The sequence below is a fragment of the Eumetopias jubatus genome, unplaced genomic scaffold, assembly GCF_037043125.1.
Source record: "Eumetopias jubatus isolate StellerSeaLion01/CBP00866 unplaced genomic scaffold, mEumJub1_p1.0 scaffold_12, whole genome shotgun sequence".
Classification (NCBI taxonomy): domain Eukaryota; kingdom Metazoa; phylum Chordata; class Mammalia; order Carnivora; family Otariidae; genus Eumetopias; species Eumetopias jubatus.
Genome location: NW_028274818.1, coordinates 104,029,821 through 104,057,156, shown reverse-complemented (window position 1 = coordinate 104,057,156; position 27,336 = coordinate 104,029,821). Strand labels below are relative to the sequence as shown.

General features: G+C 57.0%; 2 protein-coding genes across 2 annotated transcripts; both read right to left on the bottom strand.

Moving 5' to 3' along the window:
* Positions 1-11,913: 11,913 nt before the first annotated feature.
* On the bottom strand, positions 11,914-16,777 carry SPACDR (sperm acrosome developmental regulator). Its single transcript, XM_028109872.2, has 3 exons — positions 15,560-16,777; positions 15,054-15,371; positions 11,914-12,384 (listed from the first exon to the last, which is right to left on the bottom strand). Exons 1-3 carry the CDS (start codon positions 15,611-15,613, stop codon positions 12,151-12,153), a joined length of 606 nt encoding a protein of 201 aa, XP_027965673.1. The 5' UTR covers positions 15,614-16,777; the 3' UTR covers positions 11,914-12,150.
* An 86-nt stretch (positions 16,778-16,863) lies between these two features.
* On the bottom strand, positions 16,864-27,120 carry TSC22D4 (TSC22 domain family member 4). The gene is made up of 5 exons (XM_028109871.2): positions 27,013-27,120; positions 25,560-26,593; positions 23,073-23,239; positions 17,907-17,955; positions 16,864-17,514 (listed from the first exon to the last, which is right to left on the bottom strand). The coding sequence occupies exons 2-5, from the start codon at positions 26,319-26,321 to the stop codon at positions 17,305-17,307; spliced, it is 1,188 nt and encodes a 395-aa protein (XP_027965672.1). The 5' UTR covers positions 26,322-26,593; positions 27,013-27,120; the 3' UTR covers positions 16,864-17,304.
* Positions 27,121-27,336: the final 216 nt, after the last annotated feature.

Here is a 27,336-nt window from a genome sequence, read left to right as displayed (position 1 = left end):
GAAGCAAAAAAAAAAATGGATTCTCCTCCAGAGCCTCGGGAGGGAGCACAACTCTCCTCACACCTTGATTTCGGCTCAGGGAAACGGATTTCAGACTTCTGGCCGCCAGAACTGGAGGAGAATGAATTTCTCGTGTTTGACGCCACTGAGTTTGTGGCAACTTGTTCCAGAAGCCCCAGAAAACTAATACAGCTGGGAGGACAGGTCTGGGCTGCACCTTGGACTCTGGTCACCATGTTCCCCGGGGTCCCACCCACACACTCATCTTGGCAGCATCCCCATCCCTGGAGAGCTGAGACTGGAGGCCCCATAGTGGGAAGGATTTGGTCTTGAAGGATCATCTTGTCCTGAGAGGGCTTTCCCAGGCTCCACAGAGTTGCCAAAGGAAACAGCGAGGAGGCGGGTGGAGCGTTGGAGGCACTGGGGAGGGGAGCCGGGTGTTGACATTATAGAGGAATGACTGACCGGGGGTCCCCCTGTGCGGGAGCCACGTCAGCTCCATGTGAAGAAGTTAATGGGGAGGGCCTATGTCCAGCCATGCCCATCCAGTGGCCTCCAACAACTTATAGGCCTGGGGTTGGTGGGGGGGCCGCACAATTGGTCTCTGATCGTATCCAAAGTATCAGGTGGCCGTGGTGACCAGGAAGCATGCTCAAGGAACTGAGGCCTTAGACACTGAGTTTTAGGAGAGCGAAACCTGGGCTGCAAGCAGAGCCCTAGGAAGCAGCACCGGGCCCCCTCCTCACAAGTTCGTCTCTGCCATGCGCAGTGTCGGTCCTTCGACCTAAGAAAACCCCCAGAGGCCCAGTGCATTTCCTACCCACGTCCTAGGCTGAGGGAAGGCTTGTTGCTCTGGCGCCAGTGGGATGAGCAGAGAGCTGGAGTCGATTGGTGCTGGGCTGGGGGGGTGGAGGGGGCTGCCAGCGGGAACGGGGTAGCCCAGCAAGAAGTGAACGTGGCAGAGAGAGGCCTTCCACACCAGTGCGGGGCCACCGAAGAAGTGCATGTGCACACAGATACCACATTGCAGCCCCCGGTCCAAAGTCTGTTCTTGGGGACAGAGAGAGGAGTAGGAGGGACTCACATCCCTCAGAGGACTGGGCCTGGGGCCAGAAGTCAAAGGACCGCCCTCCCACCCCCCCAACCCCCTCCAACAACACCACCTCTCTCCTCTTTGAGCCTCAGTCTTCTCATTTTTAATGGCGGGGCTATATTAGTTGATCTCTGAGCAGCTTGTGTTCCAGACAGAACAACCCCTCCCCAAAACACCACACACACACACACACACACACTCACACACACTCACACTCACACACACTCACACTCACACTCACACACACTGAGTTCACTCTTTTGCCGCCACCCAAGAACTGGTCCCCTCCCCTTGGCATCCCCGGCAACCAGCCTCTTCCCCTCTCCTGCCCAGGATCCTCACTTCTCAGGACTCCAGCATCCGCCCCACCCCACTGGCCAAGGCAGCCTCCCCATCCAGCCCCCCAAGCCTCACTCCCAGCCAGAAGCAGCAGCTCAGGATGCCTGTATGGATGTGCCCACAACAGCCAGGCCCACCAGGCGCGGCAGGAAGCAGCAGGTATCCTGATGCAACTTAAAAGAGTCAGGCCTGAGGTCCTGGCTGCTCCTTGGCAATAGAGAAAAGCCTGGAAGCATAACGTGGGTGCAGTGATAGCTGGAGGGGAGCAGCAGGTCCTGTGCTGTGGGAGTCATCCATTGAGCAAGGAACTGAGGTGTAAGACAGGGTGCAGGCTCAAAGGGAGGAGCAGAGGAAGCCCTGGAATGGGAAGCCACCATTCCAAGAGAGCCCCACCACCGCCTGAAGCTACGTTGGGACATTGGGCACCCAGACCAGGGTCCCCCAATCCGATCAAACTCTCCTCTTCCTTCTCCACCCTCAGGCCGGGGGTCCCAGCCTGGGGTGTTCCCCCTTGCCCAGTGCAGCGTAGGTATCTCTCCCCTCCTCCACTTCCAGGAGACTGGCCCTCCCTATCCTTTTTTTTTTTTTTAAGATTTTATTTAAGGGCGCCTGGGTGGCTCAGTTGGTTAAGCGACTGCCTTCGGCTCAGGTCATGATCCTGGAGTCCCGCGATCGCGTCCCGCATCGGGCTCCCTGCTCGGCGGGGAGTCCGCTTCTCCCTCTGACCCTCCCCCCTGAGAATAAGAGATAGAGAGCACATGAGAGGGGGGAGGGTCAGAGGGAGAAGCGGACTCCCCGCCGAGCAGGGAGCCCGATGCGGGACGCGATCGCGGGACTCCAGGATCATGACCTGAGCCGAAGGCAGTCGCTTAACCAACTGAGCCACCCAGGCGCCCTGGTCCTCCATACCCTTCTCCTTCTCTACTCCAGACACCAGGCCAGCTTCTGTCACTCCACTCCCAGCATCATCTCTGCCCCACTTGGTGCTGGAACCATCCATGCAACGAGCTCAGTGCTCCTGAGACCATGTCTATCTTCTCCAGATCCCCCCCGTCCACCCTCAAAACTGCAGGGTGCCCAGTGTGTCCCTGGGAAGGGGAGAATTCCTCCTCTTAGCCCTTAGAGTAACAGCTTGGAAGATCAACATGCCTGGTTCATAGGGCTCATCCACCTGGCCTGTACCTCCCAAGGAATCCCGCCAAGAAAATCCCATCTTGCTCACGAGACACTCTCACCTGTAAGGCATAGTTATGGCCTGGCAGCTGCGGTGACCCCCAACACACACACACACAAGCCTGGATTTATTAATAGGTACAGATCCCACTGAGGAGTAGTGTCATGCCATGTCACCTGAGATTAGATACCTTGCTTGGGCCAGGCTCCTGCAGAAAGCCAAGGGCGGCCGTGGAATCTTTTTTTTTTTTTTTTTAAGATTTTATTTATTTATTCATGAAAGAGAGAGAGAGGCAGGGGGAGAAGCAGGCTCCCAAGGAGCAGGGAGCCCGACGCGGAACTCGATCCCAGGACCCTGGGATCATGACACGAGCCGAAGGCAGACACAACCATCTGAGCCACCCAGGAGCCCACGACCGTGGAATCTTGATGCCAGATGCAGCTGCTGGGAAGAGGAGAAGCAAACTTGGGGAGAAGGTTGCAGGGACACTAGGGCAGCCCAGAAAGCAATTCTGGGCAAATTAGAAAAATGCGCCCCGGGCGCCTGGGTGGCTCAGTCATTAAGCGTCTGCCTTCAGTTAGGGTCCTGATCCCAGGGTCCTGGGATCGAGTCCCGCATCGGGCTCCCTGCTCAGAGGGAAGCCTGCTTCTCCCTCTCCCACTCGCCCTGCTTGTGTTCCTGCTCTCGCTGTCTCTCTCTGTCAAATAAATAAATAAAATCTTTTTTAAAAAAAAAAGAAAAAGAAAGAAAAGAAAAATGCGCCCCTCCTGCAAAGCCCTTCACTGCCATGGGTTGGAAAATTGCCCTAATGGTTCCATACGTCTTTGTTGATTATAGAGTTGTGCAGTGCACAACCTACACAACAGTAAAGGGTGGCCCTGAAGGATGGAGAGGGCTCCAGCCTGGCAGACCTGTGTCCCGTCCAATATCACTGTGAGCTCTTAGAGGAGTTACTGAACCCCTCTAAAGGGTAATTTTTTGATTCGGAAAACGGCAGTGACGGCTTTCGGGCCTAAGGAATGGTCTGCCTTCAGGACGAAATGAGATTATGGATGCAAAGCTCTGCTAGGCCTGAAGTAAGGGGCCCCGTGATGGTGGACATGGCAACAAGAACAGGAGCCGCCGACACACGGGAGGAAAAGAGGGGTCGGCTGTTCCAGGACAGCGGACGGGTTTCACTAGCTTGCGGAGTAGTCGTTTTAACTAGAAATGCACTGTCGCGTGGAACCAGGGTGCCACGGCCCACGTCGCCATGGCGGGCGGCCCCTCCGCGGGCTAACGCCGTCGGGGGGGCTCACAGAGGGTCCCCTCCCTGTTCGCGGACACGGCCGCCTCCGCCGCCGCCAGCTCGCGTCCCGGGGGAGGCCCGGGCAGAACCCGCGTCCGCGCACCGCAGCGCCACCTGGAGCCCAGGAGCCGTTCCTGCTGTCGTCCCACCCGGAGCGTGGTGCCTTCGGGGCCGGGCCTCTCCCCCCACCTGCAGCCGCGGGACCGAGAGAGGAGGCCGGGGACAGCCCCGGACGGCCAGGGTCCTCGGGCTTGTGGGGTGATGTCCCGGGGTTGGGCGGGTGGCCGGGTCTGACACGCACTGCCCTCATTGCGTACCCGTCCTCCTCCCTCTTGCTCAGCGACTTCAGGCTAAAGTGCAAATTCCTTCAGTTTCCAGCTTTATATCCCCTCTGCCACCCGATGGGAGTCCTCAGCCCCCGAGGGCTGGAGCTTTCGACTACCTGAAGTGCCTTCCATGACCTTCCCCCAGGGCAGCCTCTGGTGCTCGGCCCTCCCCCCAACCTCAAACTCATCTCAGGTTAAAATACAGTTCCCAGGCCTCACCTCAATCCCTGGCTTTCAGGCCAGGAATGTGTATTTTTAACAAACTCCCAGGTGATTTTGATGTGTCCTAGACTTCAGAATATGACGGTCTGCATTCCCAAAGTGGCAGTGATTCTCAAACTTCATCTGTCTCCTGAAAACAGATTGCTGGGCCCTGCCCTGGGAGTTTCTGATTCAGTGGGTCTGGGGTAGGGTCTGAGAGTCTGCATTTCCGCCAGCTTCTGGGGTGCTGGTCTGGGACCACACCCTGAGAACCACTTCTCCAATATAGTTAGAAGAGCTATTCACCCGTTGCCCATTCGCTAGGTACCAAGCCCTGAGCAAGACACTTCACATTCCTACAGCCACGTGAAATAAATATCTACCGTATTTTCTGGGTAAGGAAAGTAAGGTTCAGACAGGTTCACTCACTTGTCCAAGGTCACACAACCAGGAAGGACAGGATTTGAACCCAGGTGTTTCTGAGTTGGCCCTGCCTCCTGTGAACTGCTAATTACCTGCTCCCAGGGGCTCGGTCTGTCTCTAGAAGTCAAGCCGGCACCCCTTGAAGCCGGAGAAGGTACCGGATAGGGCTTTGAAGTCCCCCTCCCACACTGCCCTGGGTTCAGGGGACTGACTCTGCTGGGTGCCAGGTTCTCTGTGCAGAGAACTCATGGAGAGGGGACAGAGAAGCCAGCCTGTGGTGTGTGCTGACCCCTCCTTCCTTTGCTCGCATCCTCTGCCACGATCCTCTGGCTTCTCCCTGGTTGGCTCCAGAGTTTCTGGGACATTCACCAGGGAACGGGAGAAGGGAAGGACACCAGAGGAGGATGGAGGCAGGGCTGCCGGGTCCTGAGAGGAGAAAGGAGGGGTCAGTGTCGCACAGGTGCCTGGGGAACCTGTCAATGCTGTCTGGAGCTGTTGCCCCAACAGGGCCTGAGGAGCACCCTGTCCTCAGGGGCTGTGGATGGGCTGGAGAGGCAAGCAGGTAGAGGACAGTGTGTGTGGCGGGGGAAAGAAGGAGTCTGGATGGGCTTTTAGGGATGAGGGGGGTTCTCCCCCGTGACTTCCTCCTCGTGTCTATTTCACACCGCGTCCTTCTGGTCAGTCCTTATTCTCCCCCGCCTCTCCCTTGCAGCCCCCAGCTTTGTGCTTTGCCCTGCTTGCCTGTGGGTCTTAAAGATCTTCTTGGGAAAGGGGGCCCAGTCAGGGAGCCAAAGGCAGGACCCCAAAGGGAGTGAGTCTGAACCCTGAAGCCTGAACCCTGAAGCCCATGCTGAACTCATCGAGCGGACAGGCCAGGACCAAGGAGGGCATTCCCTACCCCAAACATCCACTGAGCACCTCTGCAGGCCAGGCTCTGTGCTGAGGTAAGCCCTGGGACACGGCCCAAGGGACAGGGTGGGCAGGGACTCCGGGAAGGCGTCTCTGAGGCAGCTGGAGAAGCAGCAGCTCTGAAGGAGGATAGAGAGCCAGCCAGGAGAAGAATGTGGGGGAACAACTTCCAAAACTGAAGAATCAGCATTTGCAAAGGCCCGGGGGTGCGGGTGGGGGTTAGAGGAAATAAATGGAAACCAGCCAAGCGCCGTGGAAGTGACAGCACAGGCAAACCTGGAGACATGAGGTCAGGCAGGTGGGCAAGGGACCCCAGCCAGGAGCTGAGGTAAGGAGATTGGATTTCATCCTAACTGCTACAAGACACCCTGGGAAGGTCTTACTTAACGGAGAGATGCCGCGCTCCCGAGTTACACCACAAAGATCTCTCTGACCCCATAAAAAATTTCACAACTCGGGACACCTGGGTGGATCAGTCGGTGAAGCATCTGCCTTCGGCTCAGGTCATGATCTCGGGGTCCTCGGACCGAGCCCTGCATCGGGCTCCCTGCTCAGCGGGGAGTCTGCTTCTCCCTCTGCTTGTGCTCTCTCTCTCTCTGACAAACAAATAAATTAAAATCTTAAAAAAAAAAGTCAAAACTCTGTATGGTAAAAAATAAGAGGAAATAACCTCACACCTGTTAGAATGTCTGTCATCAGAAAGACAAGAAATAACAAGTGTTGGTGAGGATGTGGAGAAAAGAGAGCATTATTTATAATAGCATTACTTACAAGCTCATTGGTGGATGAATAAAGAAACTGTATATATATATAATGGAATATTATTCATCCATAAAAAAAGGAAATCCTGCTGTTTGTGACCACATGGATGGAACTTAAGGGCATCCTGCTAAGTGAAATCAGTCAGGCGGAGAAAGGCAAATACCATAAGATCTCACGTTGATAATGAATATTTTTTTTAAATGAAGTATATATGCCAAGTAATTTTTGTAAAGATTTCACGTCTACGTGGGAAAACTGGATATTATTTCTGATGACTGCATTCTAATCCACATTATTCCAAAATAAAAAGTTAAAAGAGAAAACAGAAGACTGTGTTAAAACCTCTGCAACTCATATCCCACAAAGGGTTAACACCCTTGCTATATCAAGAGCTTCTAGATATCGATAAGAAGTAATAATAAAAACAAGCATGTCTATAGCACATAATATGTGGCAAGGACTGTTCTAAGTTTTTTTCTGTGCCTTAATTCATTCAATCCTCACAACATCCCTACATTACCTCCATTTTGCTGCTGAGGTGACTGAGGCACCTCAGTGGGCAACTTGGGCAACTTGCCCAAGGCCATATAGCTAGTAAGTGGTAGAGCCAGGACTCAAAACCTGGTAGTCTGGCTCCAGAGGGCAGGCTCTTAAACTCTATATTGAACTCCGTGGGCCTCTAGAAAAGACCCATAACCCAGTTGAAAAAGTGTCAGAGCATATAAACAATAAAGGAAAAACAGCTGGCTCTTTAAGTTGGAGGGGAGAAAGCAAGCCTGCGAAGCGTGCTTCGGAGCCCCTGCATCCCGGGGACCGGCCTTCTTAGGGCCTCCTCCGCCCCAGCTTGAGCCAGCCGCGGCCACACCTCAGTTGTACACTCCTCCTTCAACACAAAACACCAAGCCTGTCTTGCAAAACCTGCCCCTCTACAGCCACTCGCCCTGGGAGGCACTGAGGGAAAGGGAAATAGGCAGATGTCCATGACTCAGCTACGGCAGGGACACAGACCCGAGCATCCCCGGTGAGGTGGGCAGGCAGGTGTGGGACGGGTGGGCTCAGCTTTTGAGACAAAGAGGACTGAGACAGGAGGAGATCCCTACCCTTGGTCCATTTCCCCCTTGGAGATCTTAACAGGCTGGCTGCCCAGTACCCCCGGAATTGACCCAAGGAGCAGACAGGGGCAGCTCCAGCAAAGGGGCAGACAGCATTAGCAGCCCTCTAGTTAATCTCGGTCATGCCACTCCTGAGGGGGAAGGCGGGAACAAGTCAAAATACAGCCACAGATACCCACAAGTGCACACAGGCGCGTGCTTCTGCACACACACAGCCTGTCTGCACCGTCAGAGAGTAAGTGAGGCCGCAGCCTTCAGCCTTCAGGCCTGGGTCCGGCCCCCAGTGGGGCTCAGTCAGGGCTGGCTCTCCCCCCAGCGGTCAGATAGGAGAGCAGATGAGGCCAAAGGGGAGGGAGTGACGTGGGTCAAGAGAAGACCCGCTGTCCAGGGCTGAGACTTTGTTTCTGGGTTCGAGGGCTTAAACCAAGAATGTTTTCCCTGGGTCGACCCTCTTCGCGGCAGCTTTGGGCTCTTAGGAGATGGGGTTGAGGGGAGTTGAAGGCACCATGTGTCCCCAACCCTGAAGACCATGTGGTGGATAAAGGGAGCCCAGGGCTCAAACCGGAACCCCCGGAAGCCGGCAGGGAGCAGAACCATTTGCTTCAACCCATTATTTTATTCGAAGAGCCCAAGGCCCAGTGGCAGCAATATTGAGTCCAGAACCAAGGGCTTTTGGACTCTCTGTCAAGTGCTCTTCCTGCTACTCGCTGCACATGGCATTTCTGGTCACTTCCAAAATGGCGTGGCATCCAAGAGACAGCTGGTCGGAGTGGGCTTCCCACATACTACATGAACGTTTTTTTTTTTTTTTAAAGATTTTATTTATTTATTTGAGAGAGAGAGAGAGAATGACAGATAGAAGGCACGAGAGGGAAGAGGGTCAGAGGGAGAAGCAGACTCCCTGCTGAGCAGGGAGCCCGATGCGGGACTCGATCCCGGGACTCCAGGATCATGACCTGAGCCGAAGGCAGTCGCTTAACCAACTGAGCCACCCAGGCGCCCCTACATGAACGTTTACTTTGTTTTATTCAGTACTGTTTTAGGCCATGGGGATAGAAACCGTACACCGTACATCGTAACCATTATCATAATCATAGCAGCTAACATTTACTGAGTCCTTGTGTTGTGCGGAGCATCATTTCCTTCATTCTCATGACAACCCGGTGATACAGGTACTACTTACTACTTTCCCCATTTTACAGATGAGGAAACCAAGGCTCAGAGAGGTTAGCCGATTTACCCAAGGTTACACATCCGGAAAGTGTTAGTTCAAATCGCTTCCCATGCTCTTCACCACTACATTGCATGGCCTCCCAAGTATACTGGCCAATAAGTAAATATAATTTCAGATGCTGTTAGGTACTACGCGAAGACAAAGCATGGCGAGAGACAGAGGATGGCCAGGATGGTGGGTCTCTCTTGATCTCTAAGTCAGGCCATCAGGGAAAGGGTTCGGGAAGACGTGTGGCGACATCTGTACAGAATCCAGACTGGCAAGGAGCTCACGGTGCCAAGATCTGAGAGAAGGGCATTTTAGACAAAGGGAACAGTATGGATTTTTTTCCAAGAAGGATGGAAAACTATTGGAAGGTTTCAGCGGGGTATGACATGTTTTGCTGTGTGGTGGAGCCGGACAAAAGATTTGAAATTTTCAGGCAATCAGATGATGATGGAGGAGAAGGGGAGATGGCGCAGAGAGTGAGGGCATCGGGGACCAGCACTCTCATGTTGCTCCCCACATTCCTAGGGCTCCTCTCTTTTGAAAATAAAGGACGACTCTGGTCCCAACTCAGCCCACCCATAGCCCTACTACTTTGGCCTCATGCAGTCGAGCAGCTTTGGGGGAGAAGTGCCTGAGGTCTGATGGGGATGGGAGGGGAGGGTGTCCAAGGTGGGAGTTTTTCACAAGACTGTCATCAGGAGGCAGATTTCTGCGGAGGTCACTCTGTCCTCCGCTTATTTCTACCAGGAGAGGGCTGGGGTGAGTAAGCATCCTTCCCTGCAAATCACTACCCCCAGGAGATTCCTTATGCTTCCCTCCCAGTTGGAAAGTTTCTCCCCAGGCCCCACCACAGGGCTTCCGCCAGGGCTCTGGGCTGGATTACTTAGGATGGGGAGGAAGGAGGCCACCTGGGTGCAAGGAGACATCTAGGCAAAGCAAGGTCTGTGGACTTCTCTTCCATCCTGCCCCCTTCTCTCCTGCAAGTCTCCATTCCCCTGCTTGGCCAAGCCCAGACAGGACTCCATCATGTCTGGGGAGGGAGGGAGCGGTGGGAGGTGCCAACAGCTCCCTTGGCTGCTGGCTGAACTCACCTTCTTCCTTTCCTCCCCTCCCACTTCCAAGATGCTAAAGAAGCCAAAGAAAAATGAAGGCAGTATTCCCTCCCACAAGCCTCCAGCCTCCAGCCTGGATTGGCTCTTGGACCTGTAGCTACTTGCAAGGCTATTTACCGGTGACCCTCCAGGCCACCCTTCACCCTACCCCACCATCCTCCCACTGAAAACCTTAAGGTCCCCAACTGGAAGAGGAGCCTGTCTCTAAGGACTTGGGAGGGGCTGATCTTGAATCTCACAGTGAAGCACCTTCCAGCCTCTGGGCACCCGGGGACACAGACCCTGCGCCACAATGCCATTGGGCCCCAGAATGGTTCCCGGCACACAGGGAGAGGTGAGGAATAATTGGTGATTGAAGGCCCCAGAAATGAGCCACTGTGTATCAGCCTGTTTTGAAGCCCCACCCGAACACAGGCTTTGCCTTCGTGCTAAACTCAAGACACATTCCCAGTGAAGCCATTTCATGTACTGAACACCTGCAGTGTAATGTGTATGTGTGCATGTAACGTGTATGTTACATGTCCAGTGTGACCTAGACTCATCAGTTGGATCAATGAAAGCTGCATGATCTTATTAAACATGACCTTTCTGTCCCCCGGTTTTCTCCTCCAAAAAACAGAAGCAGTAATACTCCATCACAAAGCTGTTGTGAGAATTACTTAGGAGAAGACCTAAAAGTAGTCACAGTAGGAGCTTAATGAGCGGTGACAGGTATTCCTGTGGCTGGCAAGGTTGAGGTGCGGTGGACAGCTAATAGGCTCAGGGTAGCAGGGCTATAGGGCTGGGCAGCCTGGTGCAGTTCTGGACTTCTGGGAAAGGCAACCCGGATTCCCAGCAAGGGGGCCCAAACTCTTCCAGAGCAGTGGGGGGTGAGGAGGGGGTTCTGGGGGAGGCGAGTAGTTTGCTGACTTCTCTAGGGAATTGGGTGCTTCCAACAATCCGTCCCCTTTGCTCACTACCCCAGCTTTGCTCACGCCCACCACCTGCTTGCTATTCGCACTAACTCCCCGAGCCAGACCCAGCAGCACAACCAGCCGCACCCTTCCTCCTCCTCCCCCTCTCCATCTCTCCCCCTTCCCGGGGGCCTCTGCTGGCATCCCTTCCTCCTTCCCCACCGCACCCCCAAGCCCTGTGGACACTGAAATGCCCTAATTTTGCAGTCTTTGTGAAATATCCCTGCTTTTCCGCTGCGCCTTCGTGTGGCCGGGCAAGAGGACAGACTGAGTCCGAGAGGGGTCTTCCTTCGTGTTGCCTCCCGCCCCCCAGCCTCCTCCAAAACGCCACGGCCTCCCGCCGAGCCCCCCCCCCGCCCCCTGCACTCCCCCCGCCCCAACTCCCCAGGAGCCAGGCGGACACCCTCGCCCGCAGCTGCACGCTCGGCCCTCAGGCGCAGACGCGCGGCCGCAGCCCCGCCCCCGGCGCCTTCCGGAATCCTGGGAGGTGTAGTTTTCGGCCGCTCTCGGCAGGGGCGCGGCCAGCAAGCAGGGCCTGCAAGCCTTCCCCACCGATGCGGGTCTGGCTGCCGCCACCGCCGCCGCCGCGTCAGTCTTCAGACCCACTGACCTCGCTATGGGGGAGCCCCAGAGGGCCAAAGGGGCGTGGCAGTGGGCAGTTTCCAGCAGGTCTTGTTTGCTCAAGTCCCTCAACCTCTGTAAAACGCCCGTCTTTGTAGGATTGCCAGGGAGAGCATGGGCTCAGGACCTGGTAGGCGCCACATATCTTCAGTAAAGGGGTGCTGCTGCGGACAGGATGCCCGGAGTTGCTGGCCTGGCAGAGTTGCCAAAGGCAATCAGTCCCTGGAAGTGGGTTTGGGCCCAGGGGGCCCTGGACGTGGGGGTCCCCCTCAAGCCCCCAAGTTACTCCCACACGTTTGGGCCAGCCCCTGAGGTGCCCCGCCCTCCCCCACCCGCGTTCCCCTCATTGCCTCTGGCTATACACAAACACACTCTATATTTACTCCGAAATATCTGATATTTATTTCCCAACATTTTGATAATTTTTTTTTACAAAGTGAATAAACGGAATGAAGGGGAATAAGTGGGACCCCGGGCCTGGACTTGGGCTCCCGATGAGAGGTGACAGTACGAAAACTTCTCCTCACCCACCACTCCTGGCCTGCTGCCCTAACCTCTCCTATCAACCTTACCTAAGAGTGAGGTGGGGCTTTTTGGAGGATGAGGGGCTCCCCCCTAGAGGGGACTCCGGGCATCCTGTTTCAGGCCCTGAACTGCGTCAGGTTCGGGGCCAGCGTGGGCCCGGACGTGGCGCCGCCTCCGCCTCTCCTGCCTGCGAGCAAGCTGTCGAAGCTGTTTCCGGATGGCCCACAGTACCAGGTACACTTCCCGCAGCATCTCAGCCTCCGGCGTCTCCAGAGGGGACCCAGACCTCATCTGGGAGGAAATGGAGGTAGAACTCACAGAGGACTACGAGAGAGAGAGAGAGAGAGAGAGAGAGAGAGAGAGAGACGTGCACACGTAAATAGCTTCGTCTAGGGAGAAATCGGGGATACAACCACTGCCAGATGAACAGCAAAGGCTTTTCTAGAGCCAAGTCCTCCCATCAGGCCTAGCTCAGGAGCCACCTCTTTCAGGAAGCCTTCCCAGGCTGCATTAGGTGTTCTTTGTGTCTACCCTTGTGTTTGCCTCAACATTTGGCATGACACCCGCTCTTTGTTCCGCAGACCTGTCTGTTTTCAACACTAGAATTCGAGCTCCTGAAAGACAGGCACCATGTCCCACCCATCTTTGAGACCTCACTAGGGTTTCCTGGAGATTGTGTTAAAATGAAGGGCAGGTTTGGGGCGCCTGGGTGGCTTGGTCCGTTAAGCCTTCAGCTCAGATCATGATCCCAGGGTTCTGGGATCAAGCCCGGTGTGGGGCTCCCTGCTCAGCAGGGAGTCTGCTTGTCCCTCTCCCTCTGCCCCCCACCCCAGCTTGTGCTCTCTCTCACTCGCTCGCTCTCTCTCTCAAATAAATAAATAATCTTAAAAAAAAAATGGGGCGCCTGGGTGGCTCAGTCGTTAAGCGTCTGCCTTCGGCTCAGGTCATGATCCCGGGGTCCTGGGATCGAGCCCCCCATTGGGCTCCGGGCTCGGCGGGGAGTCTGCTTCTCCCTCTCCCCCTCCCCCTGCTTGTGTTCCCTCTCTTCGCTGTGTCTCTGTCAAATAAATGAAATCTTAAAGAAAAAACAAAATGAAGGTCAGAATGGCCCCGACCTCCATCTCTAGTCCAGAGCTCCCTCCACATCTCCAGGCCTGTATATCTCACTGTCTCCTAGATATCTCCATGCAAATATTCCACCAACATCTCAACTCATCTTGTCCCAATGCCCTCAACTCATCAGTTGCTCCCCTAAGTCTGCTCTTGTTCCTTCATTCTCCACCCCAGTGAATGGCTCCAGCCTGCTCTGACTTCTCTCTCCCTCCCCCTTCACCGTCACCCAATCAACCAGCTGGTACAACAGTTCTACCTCTTAAATACCCTGCCTCTCTTCTTGTCCTTTTCTGACCTGCCCATCACAGGGCGCCAAGTGAACTTTATTATCAGTGCTGTAATACTTCATTCAAGGCCAAAATAAGTTGGTTTGGTAGTGATCTAGACACTTCCCTTTTTAAAATTACGTTTCTGACTCTGAGATAATTGTAATCAGATGCAGTCAGTGGTGAGAAATACTAGAGTCCTTGTATGCTCTATACCCAATTTCCCCCAACAGTAAAATCTTGCGAAACTATAATATAGAATCATGGTCAGGATACTGACACTGATACAATCCACTGATCTTATTCACATGTCCCCCTTTGCTTGCACTCAGTTGAGTGTGTATTAAATTCTACCCAATTTTATCTCACATACGCAGGTTCATGTCGCCAACTGCCACAGTCAACACACAGAACATTTCCACCATCACAGGAATTCCTCATTCCTTTTATACCCAACCTACCTGCTAACCCCCAACCCCTAGACCCTGGCAATCACTAAACCACTAATCAAGTCTCCAGTTCTATAATTCTGCTATTTCAGGAGTGGTATATAATATAAATAGAATCACACTATATATATGTGTGTGTGTGTATATATGGGTTGGGGATTGTTTTCACCCCGCATAATTCCAGAGACTCATCTAAGTTGTTGGGTGCATCAATAATTTGTGTCTTTTTAAGGCTGAGAAGTATTCCATGGTATGGAGACATCACAGTTTAACCATTCAACCACTGAAGGAATTTGGATTGGTTTTGGCTATTACAAATAAAGCTGCTCTGAACATTCATGTGGAGACTTTTGTGTGAACATAAAGTTCCATTTATCTAGGATAAATGCCAAGAGTATGACTGCTTGGCATATGATGATTACAGGTTTGGTTTGATAAGAAACTACCAAACTGGGGCGCCTGGGTGGCTCAATTGGTTAAGCATCTGCCTTCAGCTCAGGTCATGGTGTTGGGGTCCTGGGATCAAGCCCCCCATCGGGCTCCCTGCTCGGCAGGGAGTCTGCTGCTCCCTCTGACCCTCTTTCCTCTCGTGCTCTCTCTCATTCTCTCTCTCTCAAATAAATAAATAAAAATCTTTAAAAAAAACAAAACAAAAAACCCAAACTGCACAGATGGCTAACCACTCTGCCTTGTACAAGCTGGCCCTTGGCCCCAGGACTGCCCAAACCCATCACGTTGGGCCAGCACCCCCCCACCCCAGCCCCCTTGCTATTCTGTCTTCATGGAATGCCCCCCTTCACTTCCTCCCCACCCCACTCCACCCCAAGGCAGGGCCAATCCTTCAGGTCTCAGCTTCACCCTCTCTTCTGCTAGGAAGGCCTTCCTTGACTCGCCAAGTCTGCATGAGATGCTCCTCCTCTGGGCTCCCAGACCCCTGACCTCCCCTGTCATACCCCTAAGACACTGAACCAACAATGCCTATGATCTTGTCTGTAGCTCCCTTAGTCTGGCTAAATCTTGTTCACCGTGTAGCCTCAGTTGCCCGCCTCAGTGCCTGAGAGGCCGACAAAATAAATGTCAATCAAGTGATTGGAGCGGGGGGGGGAGTCATGGGGGATCAGGGAGGGTGGTAGGACCACGGGGAACCAGGTAATAGGGTGCTCACCTTCCAGCTGAACATTTGCCAGCCACTGTGCAGGGCCGAGACCATGAGTGTGGAGACAGACTTGATAGCTGTCCGGGGCAGCTGCAGCAGGGACCGGCCCACACGTTTCTGTTCCACCTCATCCTTATCTGTTGATTTGACCAACGTGAAGGGATCAGCCACCTTGGGGGTCTCTGCTGTCTTGGAGACCTTGGCCTCTTCGCAGGGCTCAACCAACTTGAAAGTCTCAATCACCTTGGGACTCTCCTCCTCTACACTTTTCTGGGAGTCATGGTGTTCCAAGACAGTTGACCTAGCTTTGTGTTTCCAGAAGAAAACCTAAGAACCGAGACAGGGAGAGGAGAGACAAGAGAGGGGCGTGTGGTTGGCAAAAAGCAATCACAGAGGGGTAGGGGCCGTGAGTGTCCCCACCTCCTCCCCCAAATGGGTTTCTGTGACCTAGAGGTCACTGAGCAGCACCTCCCACCCCAGCATGTCATGAGGAAGGGGCACTCTCTGAAACTCACCCAGCGAGTAATCTTTTGCCAAATCCATCGGAAGAACCGCATTACCACAGCCATTTCTCCCAATACACGAACACCAAGCAGGGGGCAGGACAAGCATTTGGTACAAAGGGGGGAGGGGAACAGGCTGCAGGCCAGTGGCTACCACCTGAGAGGTCCCTTGGGAGCTTCAGGCACAGCCGAGAAGAAAGAGAGAATCCAGGGGGAAAGCCTTCACCAACGACTCATCCTAAGTCTTTCCTCCCCTCCCTGAGACAGGGAGAGGAGTCAAAGCGGATAAGAACTCAGAGGAAGGCAGAGTTCTAGCCCATTGTGAGAGCCTGCCTGGCCCTGACCCCAACCCCCAAGGCCCTTCCAGGATCCGCGGAGCCAATCCCTGCGCCCTCAGCCCTCCTTCCCCCAGGTCCAGGGGAGGGAAACTAAGCAGGCCTTGACGGAGGAGGGAGGGCTTCTGAGCACCTGGTCCTCCCTGGACATTCCCCACGTATGATGTCACATAATCAGCAGAGCGGCCCTCCGGTAGGTATTTTACCCACGAGGAAGCTGAAGCTGAGATGCAGACACCACAAAGAACCTGCCCAAGGTCGTAAATCTAGGGAGCTATAGGGCGGGAAGTCCAACCTGGGGTGGCCTCCAGTATCCCACTCTTCACGGGGCCCCTTTAGTCTGGGGCCCCGGGTGCTCTGAGCGGAGGCTGCTGCTTTCCCCCCTTCCCCACTAGATGGGGTCCTTCTCCCTACCTGCCTCTGCTGCCCCACGGGGTGGGAGCCCAGCCCAGGCTGTCAGGGAGGGGGCCCCCCCCTCACCCACAGGGCCCGTCCTCATCCAGCGGAGGGTGGAAGCCACGGAGGCTGGCCAGGCCTGGCGAGGGCACCGTGTGCCCGGGGAACCTGGCCCACACCCAGCGCTGAGACAAGGGGCCCATTCAGGGCCCCCAGCCCCGCCCCCCCAAGCCGCCGCCACCGGGATCCAGCCCACAGAGGGGACACACTGGGAAGCTGGGGGTGGATCCTGCACAATCACCAAAGGCCTCATTGTTTCCCTGGCCCCCCTCAGCACGTGGGCTGACGCCCCTGCCCCCCCACCACCCTGCCTGCCCCTTCCCAGGACCCAGGCCGCTGACTCCCCTTTGGGCCCTTGGCACACCCCCCCTCTCAACTCTTTTGACCACTGTGTCTAAGCCACATTCAACCTCCCCAGTCTGGACAAGATCTCCAAGGGAGTCCACAGCTCCGTCTTTCCCCCACACGTGGAAATGCCACTGCAGGCCACATCTGGACACAAGCAACGAGATGCCAACCTCCAGATTCAAGTTTCTCCGGATTTTTTAATTATAATTATTATTTTAATAACAACCTGAATCCCAGAACTTGCAGACTGTCCACACTCCCTCCCCTGGGCAGAGGAGAGGGGGTACTTTGAGGGAACAAGGTGGGGATGGGGTGTCTGCCAGGGAGACTCCCCCAGCCATCGACTGCCAGGGGTCCCAGAACACTGACACCTTGGGAGGCAGGAGGGGGGCTCCATCCAACACCCCATCCTGAAGCCCTCCCTCCTCCTTCAAGGCCTGGGGGTGCCCCCGCCCAGTCCCTGGGCACTAGGGGGAGACTGAGGAAGAATCGGGGGGACAGGCCAAGTCTGAGCCTTCAACTCCCATCCCCAGGGATCAGGAGGCATTAAAGCTGCATAGGAAGGGGGGCAGGCAGCCGTGGCAGCCCCCCAAAGGCACATTGTGAGGGAAGGGAGGCTCAGACGGAGGGCCCGTTGGGCGCAGGGGGCCCAAGCCGTGGGACTCCCGAGGAGGGCAGCTGGGCTAGCTGCTCGGGGCTGGCCAGGGCACGCAGCAGTCCGTTCTCCTGCTCCAGCGCGGCGTTCCGCTCGGCCAGGTCTCGGATCTGCTCCTTCAGCACCTCTACCTCCTCCCGGACCGCAAACATGAGGTGGGACTTCACCAAGTCCTGGGGGCCCGGGGACAGACAAAGAGTCAGGGGTCCCAGGCCACCCCAACCTCATCCCTGCCCAGGGCCTCGAGGGCCTGGGTGTGAGAGATGCCCCTGCCTGCTCCCAAATGATGAAGGACCACCGGAGAAGCAGCAAAGCAGGGAAGAGGCCAGGGGGTGGGGGTGGGGGTGTGGGGTTCGCAGTGTGCAAGGATGCCGGACAGAGACAAGGTCAGGGCTTGAGGACAGAGATGGGGGCCAGGCCAGGGGCCAAGGGAGATCGGGAGTTCAGGTGGAGACAGGAGGGAACCCAGCTGGGGAGTGGGTTGAGGAGCTAGGAGGTGGTATTCCCTGAGGAGGAGAGCAGGACATGAGCTGGAACCTCCCGGGACCAAGATGGCTTCTCTTACCATGGCTTGTTCGATCTTGTTGTCAATGCCAACCAGGCTTCCGGAGCCGCTGGAGAGACACAGGGAGTTGAGAGGTGAGGAGGAGGAGTAGGTGCCAAGCCAGGTGTCTGGACACCCCAGCCGGCTGCCTTCCAGGTGCTTCTCAGAGCAGGCTCTGGCCGCCTCCACAAACCCTTCACTGCAGCCTCCCACCCACACCCCTGCCTGTACCTGTGACAGAGAATCAGGGAGAGGAGAGTTTTGTCCATCCCCCGGCGGGGTGAGGGCCGTTGCCCAGGCCCCCCCAGGCCCCGGCGGGGTGGGGGTGCAGATGCCCCTCGGATAGGGGATGCTCCCCGAGGGGAGCAAGGAGAGGAGACACAGCCCCTTTTCCGGGGAGGCCCCGGTGCCATCCCCACCACTCGGGTCTCATAAGATGACACCAGGGACTTGACAGAGGTGCCCGGCTGGGCCATCCCCAAAGGGAAAGGGCTTGAGGCCCCCTCCAAAGGGAGAGGGCTCTATCAGAAGGACTGCCTGGGGGGCTCAGAGCCCCCCGGGGCACAGCGGGGTCTGGCTGGTGCCAGGCAGGCAGAGAGGAGACAGTGCCTAGGGGGTGCTGGTCTGCAAGATATACGCCGCCCCCCAGGGCAAAGCCTGGCTGCTATTGGCTCCTCGGGGACACGGGGACCCCCTCCCACCGACTCCACGGTGGGCGGGAATTCCCAGACTCGGTCAGTGCCAGTGTCCCCTTCTCACCCTGGCACCAATCCCAGAGCAGAGGGAAGGGGGCAGGCCGAGGGAAGGCAGCTGGTGGGCTGGGTCAGGGGAGGGGCTCTGAGGCCAGAGGCCTGGGTCGGGGTGGGGGGGTGGGGTTGCGAAGGGTGAGGGAGACCTACCCCTACCTCACCCCGTCCGCCTCTCTCGGCTAATACTGGCCTCCCTCAAGCTCTCAGCTCCACTCAGTTGGGATAGCGGGCGTTTCTGATAAAACTTGTCACCTTCCTTGGACTGTAAGTATCGCCCCCCACAACCCCCCCCCCCCGGCCATCCCAGACACAAAGCCCACATAGTGGGTGATGCCTGGGGCCTGGCCAGAGAGGATCTCCCACCTCCCATGGTGAGGGAGAAGAAAAATGGAAAGGTCACCAAAGCAACGAAAACAGCCCTGAAAGGCAAGCACAGCCTATGGATCTGGAACCTGGGTCTCGGGGCTGGGGTCTTAGAGGGAACAGAGGCTTGAGGAGAGGTAGGGAGGCTGGAGGTGGGACATCGGGAATTGAAGATCCTTTGAAGATCCTTGAGAGCGAATGACAGGGGAGAACCTGTCTGGCTGCAGTTTGCTAAATGGCCAGCAGAGGCCGACTCAGGCCCAGCGAAACGGTTCCCAGGGCCAGCCTCTGGATCCCTCAAGCATGTCTTGCCTCTCCGGGGCCAAGGGCCTGCACAAGCCTTTCTGCCTTGCCCTCCCCGCCCCCCTCCCCGCCCCAAGTCTCCCTCTTGTCACCACCCAGGTCTCAGGCTCCTGCCTCATCCCAAGGCTCACGATCCACCCGGGTCCAGCTTCTCCCTCAGCCACGTCAGCCCTGTGGCCAGCCCTACACCCAGGCCTCCCTGTGCTGCAGGATCGAGCCTGTCTGTCCTCCAGCCCCCAGCTTCGCCTCTCTCAGAGTGGGTGGTCTCAACGTGCTGCATCCTGCACTCTTTGTGCTCCCTTGTCGAGCCCTCTCTCCTGATTGTCGGCTCCAACTCACTTCCCCGTGGGGGGAATGAGCACTCAATTCAAGGTGACCCTTGGATGAGGCCCTGCAGCCAGGAAGGGAACACAAGGGAGCTGGGAATTTTCCATTTCCTGTCCAAGCTCTGGGTGCAGAAGGCGCTGACAGGTGGAGTAACCAAAGGGGTGGCCAGACCTGAGAGAGGAGGACAGGGTAAGGTGAGGAAAGGACACTAGGACTCCTGGGGTGGGGGTGGGGGCGGGGGCGGGGGGAGACGACAAATTGAAGAGTGGAGGGTGAGCCGGCCAGCTGGAAAGTCAGGGCAGTTTTTAAGCTATTTCAATCTGAGACACCTGGGTGGAGTCTGGGCGACCACAGGGCACACAGCCCGTCCCCCCTCCCCCCGTACACACAGACACACAGAGACCAAAGAGGGGAAGATCCACAGGAATAGGAACACCGGCCTTGCTTGGCGGACACTCAGGTAAAGATGCCAAGTAAGTTGTTTGTTCTTGCCAGAAATAAAGGAATAATACAACAATAAACATTTGTTGGCTGATAGATGACTATCTCCTGTTTGTCTAGTGCTGGAGAGTTTCTGACAGCACTTTCCACTGTCACACTCTAACGTTAACACTTCAAGGGACCAGGACTCTGGCAGGCAACCCAAACCCACCCTTTGAGAGCCTCCCCCGCCCCACAGTAAGTAAGCGAGCAGAGGGCACTGTGCTGGAATTCCCCGGGGCAGAGTCAGGACCCCGAAACTTGGAGCTGGCTGTGTGGGATCAGCCCCCACCACAAGCCCAAAAGGTGACCGTGTGCATTAGAACAAAATGCCCCCTCCTTCAAGACACTTACTGCCATCTTCAAGAAAAATGTCATGACTTTAAGTGTCCATGACAATGACTTCAAATGTGAGTGGCGCCCCCTGGGGTTGGGCCTGCAGGATATGCACAGCTGAGGACTCTTGCCCTGCAGGAGGACTCTCCGGGCCTGGGACAAGGACAGCCCTAGAGACTGGTCTTCCTTTTTGAAGGTCAAATGAAACAGCCTCTTAAAATGAGGATCAGACGAAGAAGCAGGACACCTGGGAGAGGTGGCAAGGTTCTGATCCTGGGGACAAGGGCCAGCCCCGCTCCCTAGCTATGCTCTGAGGAGCCTGCAGGGGATGGGCCTGAGGCCAACAAAGTGGCATCCGGCTGTCCTCTCTGCACTACTCCCTCCCGGATCTGTGGTGCCTTTGGGGTGGGGCCAGGCCAGAGTTGGGGGGGGGGTGGCTCCTTGCCCGGCTTAGGAAAGCTGTCCCTGCCCCTGTCCCGGAGAGAAAAGGCATCCTAGAGATGACTGCCTCCTCCTCGTGGGACGTAGGCATTTCAGTAGGAGAATGTAGAATGTGACTTTGGGGTCAGACCCAGGCTCTGCATGCAGCCCTAGCACTTACTAGCCTTACTAGCTCGGTGAACTTTGGCAAGTTTCTAAAACCTCCCTCCTCTGAGTTTCAGCTTCTTCACCTGGAAAGTGGGGATCATGGGCTTGCTTTAGTGAGATAAAAGGTAGCACCTGACCCAAAGGAGGCACTGGATAAATAAATGTTTTTTTTTTTTTTCTTTCCCAAGTCCCTGGGATTCATTCCCTATAATGCCTGGATCCCCCATGCTGGCCATCTACCCACCCATCCACTCGTCCATCCATCCACTTTTTCAAGTACCTTCCAACTGACAGGCCGTGTCAGGGACACAAAGGTTCTTGCCAGCCAGGAGCACGTGAGCATTCACCATTCACCAGGCACCCTCTGTTCTCCCATCCCCAGATTCTGAGACTGGCAGGTATTATCCCCAATTTCCTAACTGGGATCCAGGCACTTAACTCCCCAGCCCACTCTCCCTCTTGAAAGGGAGATTCCATGCCACTCAGACCCTGTTCTCCTGCCAGCTCTGGGCATACCAGAGAGATGAGGTGGGGGCTACATGCCTCATTCCAGGGGGCCAAGGGGGTGGCCCAACCCAATCCTACCTACTGGCCCAGCAGGGTGGGGCAAGAGAGGCGCTGGGCTAGAGCAGAGCCCCCGAGGCTTGGAGTGGAGCAGGACAAAGTGGAGGCTGGGTACCTGACCGGTCAGACTGGGGTGTGGGGAGGGGTGGGACAGAGGGAAGGCACGAGCCAAAGAATAGAGCTGAGGAGGCTCCTGGAGGGCAGAGCCCTCTAAGAAGCGGGAGGCTGGGCTCTGAAATCAACAGGGGTGGGGCGGGATAGGGAGCCCTCGCGCCAGGGAACCTCCCAAGTGGGAGGGAGTACGGGTGCGAAGCGCCGAGAATAGCAACGGGGGCAGGTGGACTCGCCCAGTCCTGGCCCCCTCACACCTCACACATTCCTGAGAGCTGGGAGCCCAGAAGCCGCACTGCCCTGCCCCACTGTGTCCCTCATTCTCCACCAGCCGCCACCAGGTCCCTCGCCCTCCACCCCACCGGCCCCGCCACCCCTTCTCTTTCCTCTCTGCCTCAGGCTCCCCACAAGGCCACAAGCCCTTTTCTATGGTGAGACTTAGTCCCTCATTCCGAGGGGTGAGGGTGTGGGGGCGGGTGCCACGCGAGGGGCAGGCAGGAAGGAGAGACTCCCTCCTGGGATGGGTTCCCCCATCACCCACAAAACTCAGGGCTAAGCCCCACCCCTTATTTCCTTCCAAACAGGAAGTCCCTCCCCCGAGCCTCAAACAGGAAGTCCCACTCCTCCCTCCAAACTAAAAGTGGTGACTCCCTAGCCCTTCTATCAGTCCACGGCCAGAAGGGAGCAGCCTGCCTATCGGCCTCGCAATTTCGTTCCTCCCTTTTCAGCTTGCTGACATTCCTCTGTCGAAACCTGGCCCTTGAAACAGGAAATTCTGCCCACCGTGCCTCTGAACGGAACGGCCATTCTCCCCTGGAGGGCAAACCCCAGCCGATCCTGCCCTCCTGTGCCTCCCCTGTGTCCCACAGCCATCCTGTCCCGGCTCCGGCTTGGCACGGAGAACAGAACCCCAGGGATGCACTTTCTTGGTACCAGAGGTCCCAGGAGCCTAAAGTAGTGCGTATGGTCCCTAAGGATGTTACTCCAAAGGCAGGAGTTCCATTCCCCTCAGTAGGGAGAGGGAGGTGCGAGCCCGGGAGGAGACCCGCTGATCTTTTCCCCTCTCAAGCGCATTTGCCAGTAAATTCTTAGGGTTGGCCAAACGATCGCTAAATCTGCAAGAGCTCTGGAATTTGACAACAATGACTCCCTTCAAACTCTAAAAAAAGTCTACGATTTTGACAATCCTAAGCCAGGGAGTCCTACCCAGCTCTCTCCACAGAGAGGGAGTGGGTCCCAGATCAACTTTGCCCAGCGGTTGTGCCCAGGCCAGGTTTCTCTGTTGGAGAGGTCCTCTCCAAGCTTAACTTGGGGGAAAGACACCTATACCGGGCAGCTTCATGCGGCTATCCCAGAGCCCACCTACCTATCATCATCGCTGTCCAGGTGGCCACTGATGGCCAGCATGGAGCGGGCCAGGCTGAGGCTCTGGGCTGCTGCTGCTCCAAAGGGGTCTGGAGACTTGTGAACCAGACTGGCATCGGGGAACAAGTAGAGGGCTGGGGAGTCGGGGCGAGAGTCGAGTGGGGGCACCTGGAGGCAGAGAGGTAGGAACCATCACATCAAGGGCAAGAGAGGAACCAGCCACCTTACAACCTGCCTAGTACTCTGCCTCCCCAGCTCTCCCCATGTACTTCTGCTCTCTTCTGAGGACCCAGGAGTCCTGCCCCAAAGGCCCGCTCTCCCCCAGGTCTGGTCGAGGTACTAGGCAGATATTGGAGGCAAGGAAAACAGTGCCCATCCTGAGGACTGGGTGAGTAGCTTCCAGAAAGTGGCCCATGGGGTATCAGAGTACCAGAGAGGGGCTCTAGTCTGCACTCCAGCACCCTTCCACCAGCTAATCCAGGAACCCCCAATCAGAGGCTAGTCAGAGGGTGTCTGCCTTCTGCCCCCTGACTTATTAAAGCGATTCAAATGTCACTTCCTCAGAGAGGCATTTCCCCATCATTCAACTAGTGAATTCCACCGAACTGCTCTATTTTTTTTTTTAGAGCACTGAATAGTATCTGAAATTAAAGTATTTTTGCTTCCCTGCTGCTAGAAGGTAAGCTCCAGAGGGTAGAGCTTAGAGTTTGTTTAATAGCTATTTGTAGAATGAATGAATCCTCAGAAACTGGTCCTCCCCCACCCCCCAGCCCACTCTATCCATTCTAGCCTCTTCGCTCAAACTTCTCGGATTCAGGTGAAGTTCTGCTCCTGTGCTGGGCCCTGGGGCGGGGAGAGCGGTTGGGTTGTGGAGATGGGGGGGGGGGGGGCGGAGCCTGGGCATAGACCCACACAGCCTAACAGGCGCTGGGGGTGGCTGCAAAAGGGCGGGGGCCACAGGAACAAGCCGCCTCTGTGAGGCCCCAGGAGGCCCCTGCTTCTCGGAAAAGCCAAGAACAGAGAGTCCAGAGTGGTTAGAGGGACAGAGCAGAGGAAGGGGGCCCAGGTGGTGTCCTCCCGGCCCTCCTCCCAGCCTCTCTCTTGAGAGAGAAGAGACATGGTGGGGGTGTGTGTGGAAGGGAGCCAGACTTCAGGGCCAGGAAACGGCAGCACAGATGCATGCACACAGGAAGGGATCAGGATGTGCACACAGGAAAGGGGTCTGGGGGCGCTGGGGAGAGAGGTGTGCAGGCCCCTAGGGAAGCTCAGGCAGGGCTTAGGGACACAGAGAGACTGGGGCAAAGAAGGCTTGCTTTGGAAAAGCACAGGGACAGGGACCAGTAAAGAAAAGAGCATCTTCTCCCCTAGGGTAGGAACTGAATGAAAGCTCCAGAAAAGTAGGGGGCGCAGCATGAGAGATGTGAGCTTGAGGCCAGGAGGGGGTGGGGGGAGCCGGTCCTGACCGGTCCTGACAGGGCCCAGACATCCAGTCCCAGGTTATTTTTATACTGTGGTTTGTGCCCAAGGCCAGGAAGGGGGAAAAGTTCTCATGCTCACACTCCCTGCCTTTCCTCCTGAGGTCCAAGGTGTTATTTTCTCCTTCAGGACAGACACATCCATCCCCCACATCCCTGGTTGCCCACCCCCACCCGAGGGACCCAGGCATCCTGCCCCCCAGCCCAGACTTGTTCCTCTTTTGGAGACAGGAAGCAGAAAGAGCAGAGGATTTAACTCTTTCTCCACTGCTTCCTGCCTCTCACCCACTCCCTGGTGGCCACCCCCAGTTATCAATCGTGGAGAGGCCTAGATGCAGGGACCACAGACAGACACCTAGGGGTGGAAAGGACAAACGACCAAACCCTCTATCCCACCCAATCCTTCAGGTCCTTGGAGAAATCTGACTCGGGACAAAGCTGCAGATGGGGCTGGGATGGGCGGCTAATGAGAAGACAGACCCCCACCTTTGGAATGGCGCTGCCAGGGAGACTGACAATGGAAAGCCTACTTTTTACCCCTCCCCACCAACCCTGGCAGCTCCTCTCCCAGAGACCCAAGCACCCAGCCCCACCTGGGACCGCCACCCTCAGTGCCCGAAGCCAGAAGACGTGAAACCAAGACAGAAGGTGAGGGCCAAAGTGAGGAAGGCACATCTCTGTGATGGGGGGACAGGAGGGGGCTATATGGAAACGGAGGCGGGGGTCAAAGGTAACAAATTAAAGGCCAAAGAGAAAGAAAGAAGGTGCAGAATGTAGGGGCAAGGGGAGCCTGAGAAAGAAAACAAGGCTGTGTGAAGAGTGGGATCGACTTCCCAGGGAGAGGGCAGGAAGAGAAAAGAGGGGCTACCTGACCTGACACCGGTGTCGAGGGAGTGGGGAGAGGGCGGTATGGAGGTGGAGGCAGGAAAGCCCAGGCTGGAGGTTAGGCCCAGACTGAGAGGAGCCAGCACCACCCCTCAGGTGTCTCCCCCACCCCAGAACCCAGCTCTTACCTGCCCCATCTCCTCTGGAGCAGCCAACTCCATTCTCAGCCGCAGGGCTCCATCCTTTGATCGGGACAGTGGAGGGGTCCCCGTTGCTGAGCCCCCAGCCTCCACTTCCACCCTCAGGGAGGGCAGGGGCGTGGCAGCCCGGGACGTGCCAGCGCTTTCCCCAGTCCTGGGCTCTGGGGGGCGCTGCTGGGGTGGGGAGGCTGACAGAGGGGGTGTCTCCACCTTGGCCTTGCCAGGCACCGCCAGCTGGCCCAGCCCCCCGGTGAAGGAGCGGGCTTGAGGTCCAGGGGAGGTGGGGGGCGGACGGAGCCAGGAGGTGGGGCCCTGAGACAGGCCTGGCTGCGGGGTCGGGGCACCAAGGCCCAGGCTGGCCAGCTCCAACCTGGAATCCAAAGATCTGCCCCCGGTGCCTCCCGAGGCCCCTCGAACTCCCTCCAGGAGCCGGCTGAAGCCAGGGGTCTCCAGGTCTCTCTCGTAAACATCCACACACGTCCAACGGCCTCGGCGATAAGGCTCTCCCAGGCCGTGGGGCAGCTTTACCACCCGGAAACGGGAGGCGGGGGCCCCAGGCGGTGGGGAGCCGTTCCGGGGGGTGCTCTTGCCCCCTGGCTCGGGGTTGGGCTCCCCGTTAGGTAGACGGGGTGGGGGCCCAGTGGGGGCCGGCAGGGCAGGGGGCTCGGAGGCCCCTGGGCTCCCTGGGCCCTCATAGTCCGTGGTGACGCTGGTGATTTGGAAACTACTCTTCTTCTTGCCCCCACTCATGGTCCCTGGGGCTCAGGACTCGGCCAAGGTGGGCGGGGGGTGCAGCTGGGGCTCCTCCAAAGGGCTCAGGCACCCCTGGAACAGGGGGGCCACATGGCGGGGGCATCAGGGCCCCTGGGGACATCTGGGTCCGACATGGCAGCAGGGCCTTGCGGGAACTGGGGGTGCCTGGCTGGTGAAGGGGGCACGGCAGGGGAGGTGGCGGTAGATGGGGGCAGGGGCAGGTTTTTCCTGCCGCTGGCGCTGCCCAACTCCAGAGCTGAGTTTGCAAACTGGAAAGAGAGAGAGAGAGAGAGAGAGTGTGTGTGAGTGTGTGTGTGTGTGTGTGAGAAAGCAGTGGGCAGGCCACCTCCGGGGCTTCCTCTCTGGGGAGCAGGATGGGGGAGGAAGGGGAAACCACCAGAGACCCAGAGACCCGGAGACCCCAGCAGTCCCACAGAGTAGGAAGGGGCGGCCCAGACCCAAAGTTGGGTATTTCTTATCTGGGATTCAGACTCACAGGACCCAGTCGCCCGACGGCAGCGGGGCTCCAGGGCCTTGGTTGAGCAGGGGTGAGCAGCTCCTCAGCCTGGCCCCGCCGCCGAGAGGCCTCTGCTGGGTGTCCAGCGCCCCCCCTCGCACCCCAGCTCCCCCATCCCTGGGGCAGTCCCTGCCCCGCTGCCCCGGCGCCCCGCCCAGCCCAGAGCCCTACCTCTCGGCCTCGGCCACCGAGCTGGGGCCGGGAGTCCCGGCCGCCGAAGATGTCGGGCTGTCCTTCCCCTGGGGCCTCCTGGCCCCAGCAGCGGGGGGGGGGGGGGGGGAGGGGGGAGGACGCAGGCGGCAATCAGAGGCTGTCCAGTTCTCTTCGGGGGCCGCACTTCGCCCCGCAAGGCATCTCAGTAAAAAGTTTGCTCTCCGGAAAAGGAACCCCCGCCTCCTTGGTGGAGCCCAGGCGCGGCCTCTCAAAGCCCCAAGGGTCTCCGGACTGGTGCGGGAAGAGGCGGCTCTGCGCCCCCCGCCCCGAGCCTCCAGGTGG

What these genes read in the sequence shown, in the direction of transcription:
- TSC22D4 (XM_028109871.2), bottom strand. Translation starts at nt 26,321, where the DNA reads ATGAGTGGGGGCAAGAAGAAGAGTAGTTTCCAAATCACCAGCGTCACC. An exon ending in CTCCAGAGGAGATGGGGCAG is followed by an intron (nt 23,240 to 25,559) that starts GTAAGAGCTGGG and finishes CTCTGCCTCCAG; the next exon opens with GTGCCCCCACTCGACTCTCG. An exon ending in CTGGACAGCGATGATGATAG is followed by an intron (nt 17,956 to 23,072) that starts GTAGGTGGGCTC and finishes GTGTCTCTCCAG; the next exon opens with CGGCTCCGGAAGCCTGGTTG.
- SPACDR (XM_028109872.2), bottom strand. Translation starts at nt 15,613, where the DNA reads ATGGCTGTGGTAATGCGGTTCTTCCGATGGATTTGGCAAAAGATTACT. An exon ending in GGCAAAAGATTACTCGCTGG is followed by an intron (nt 15,372 to 15,559) that starts GTGAGTTTCAGA and finishes CTCGGTTCTTAG; the next exon opens with GTTTTCTTCTGGAAACACAA. An exon ending in GGCAAATGTTCAGCTGGAAG is followed by an intron (nt 12,385 to 15,053) that starts GTGAGCACCCTA and finishes TCTCTCTCGTAG; the next exon opens with TCCTCTGTGAGTTCTACCTC.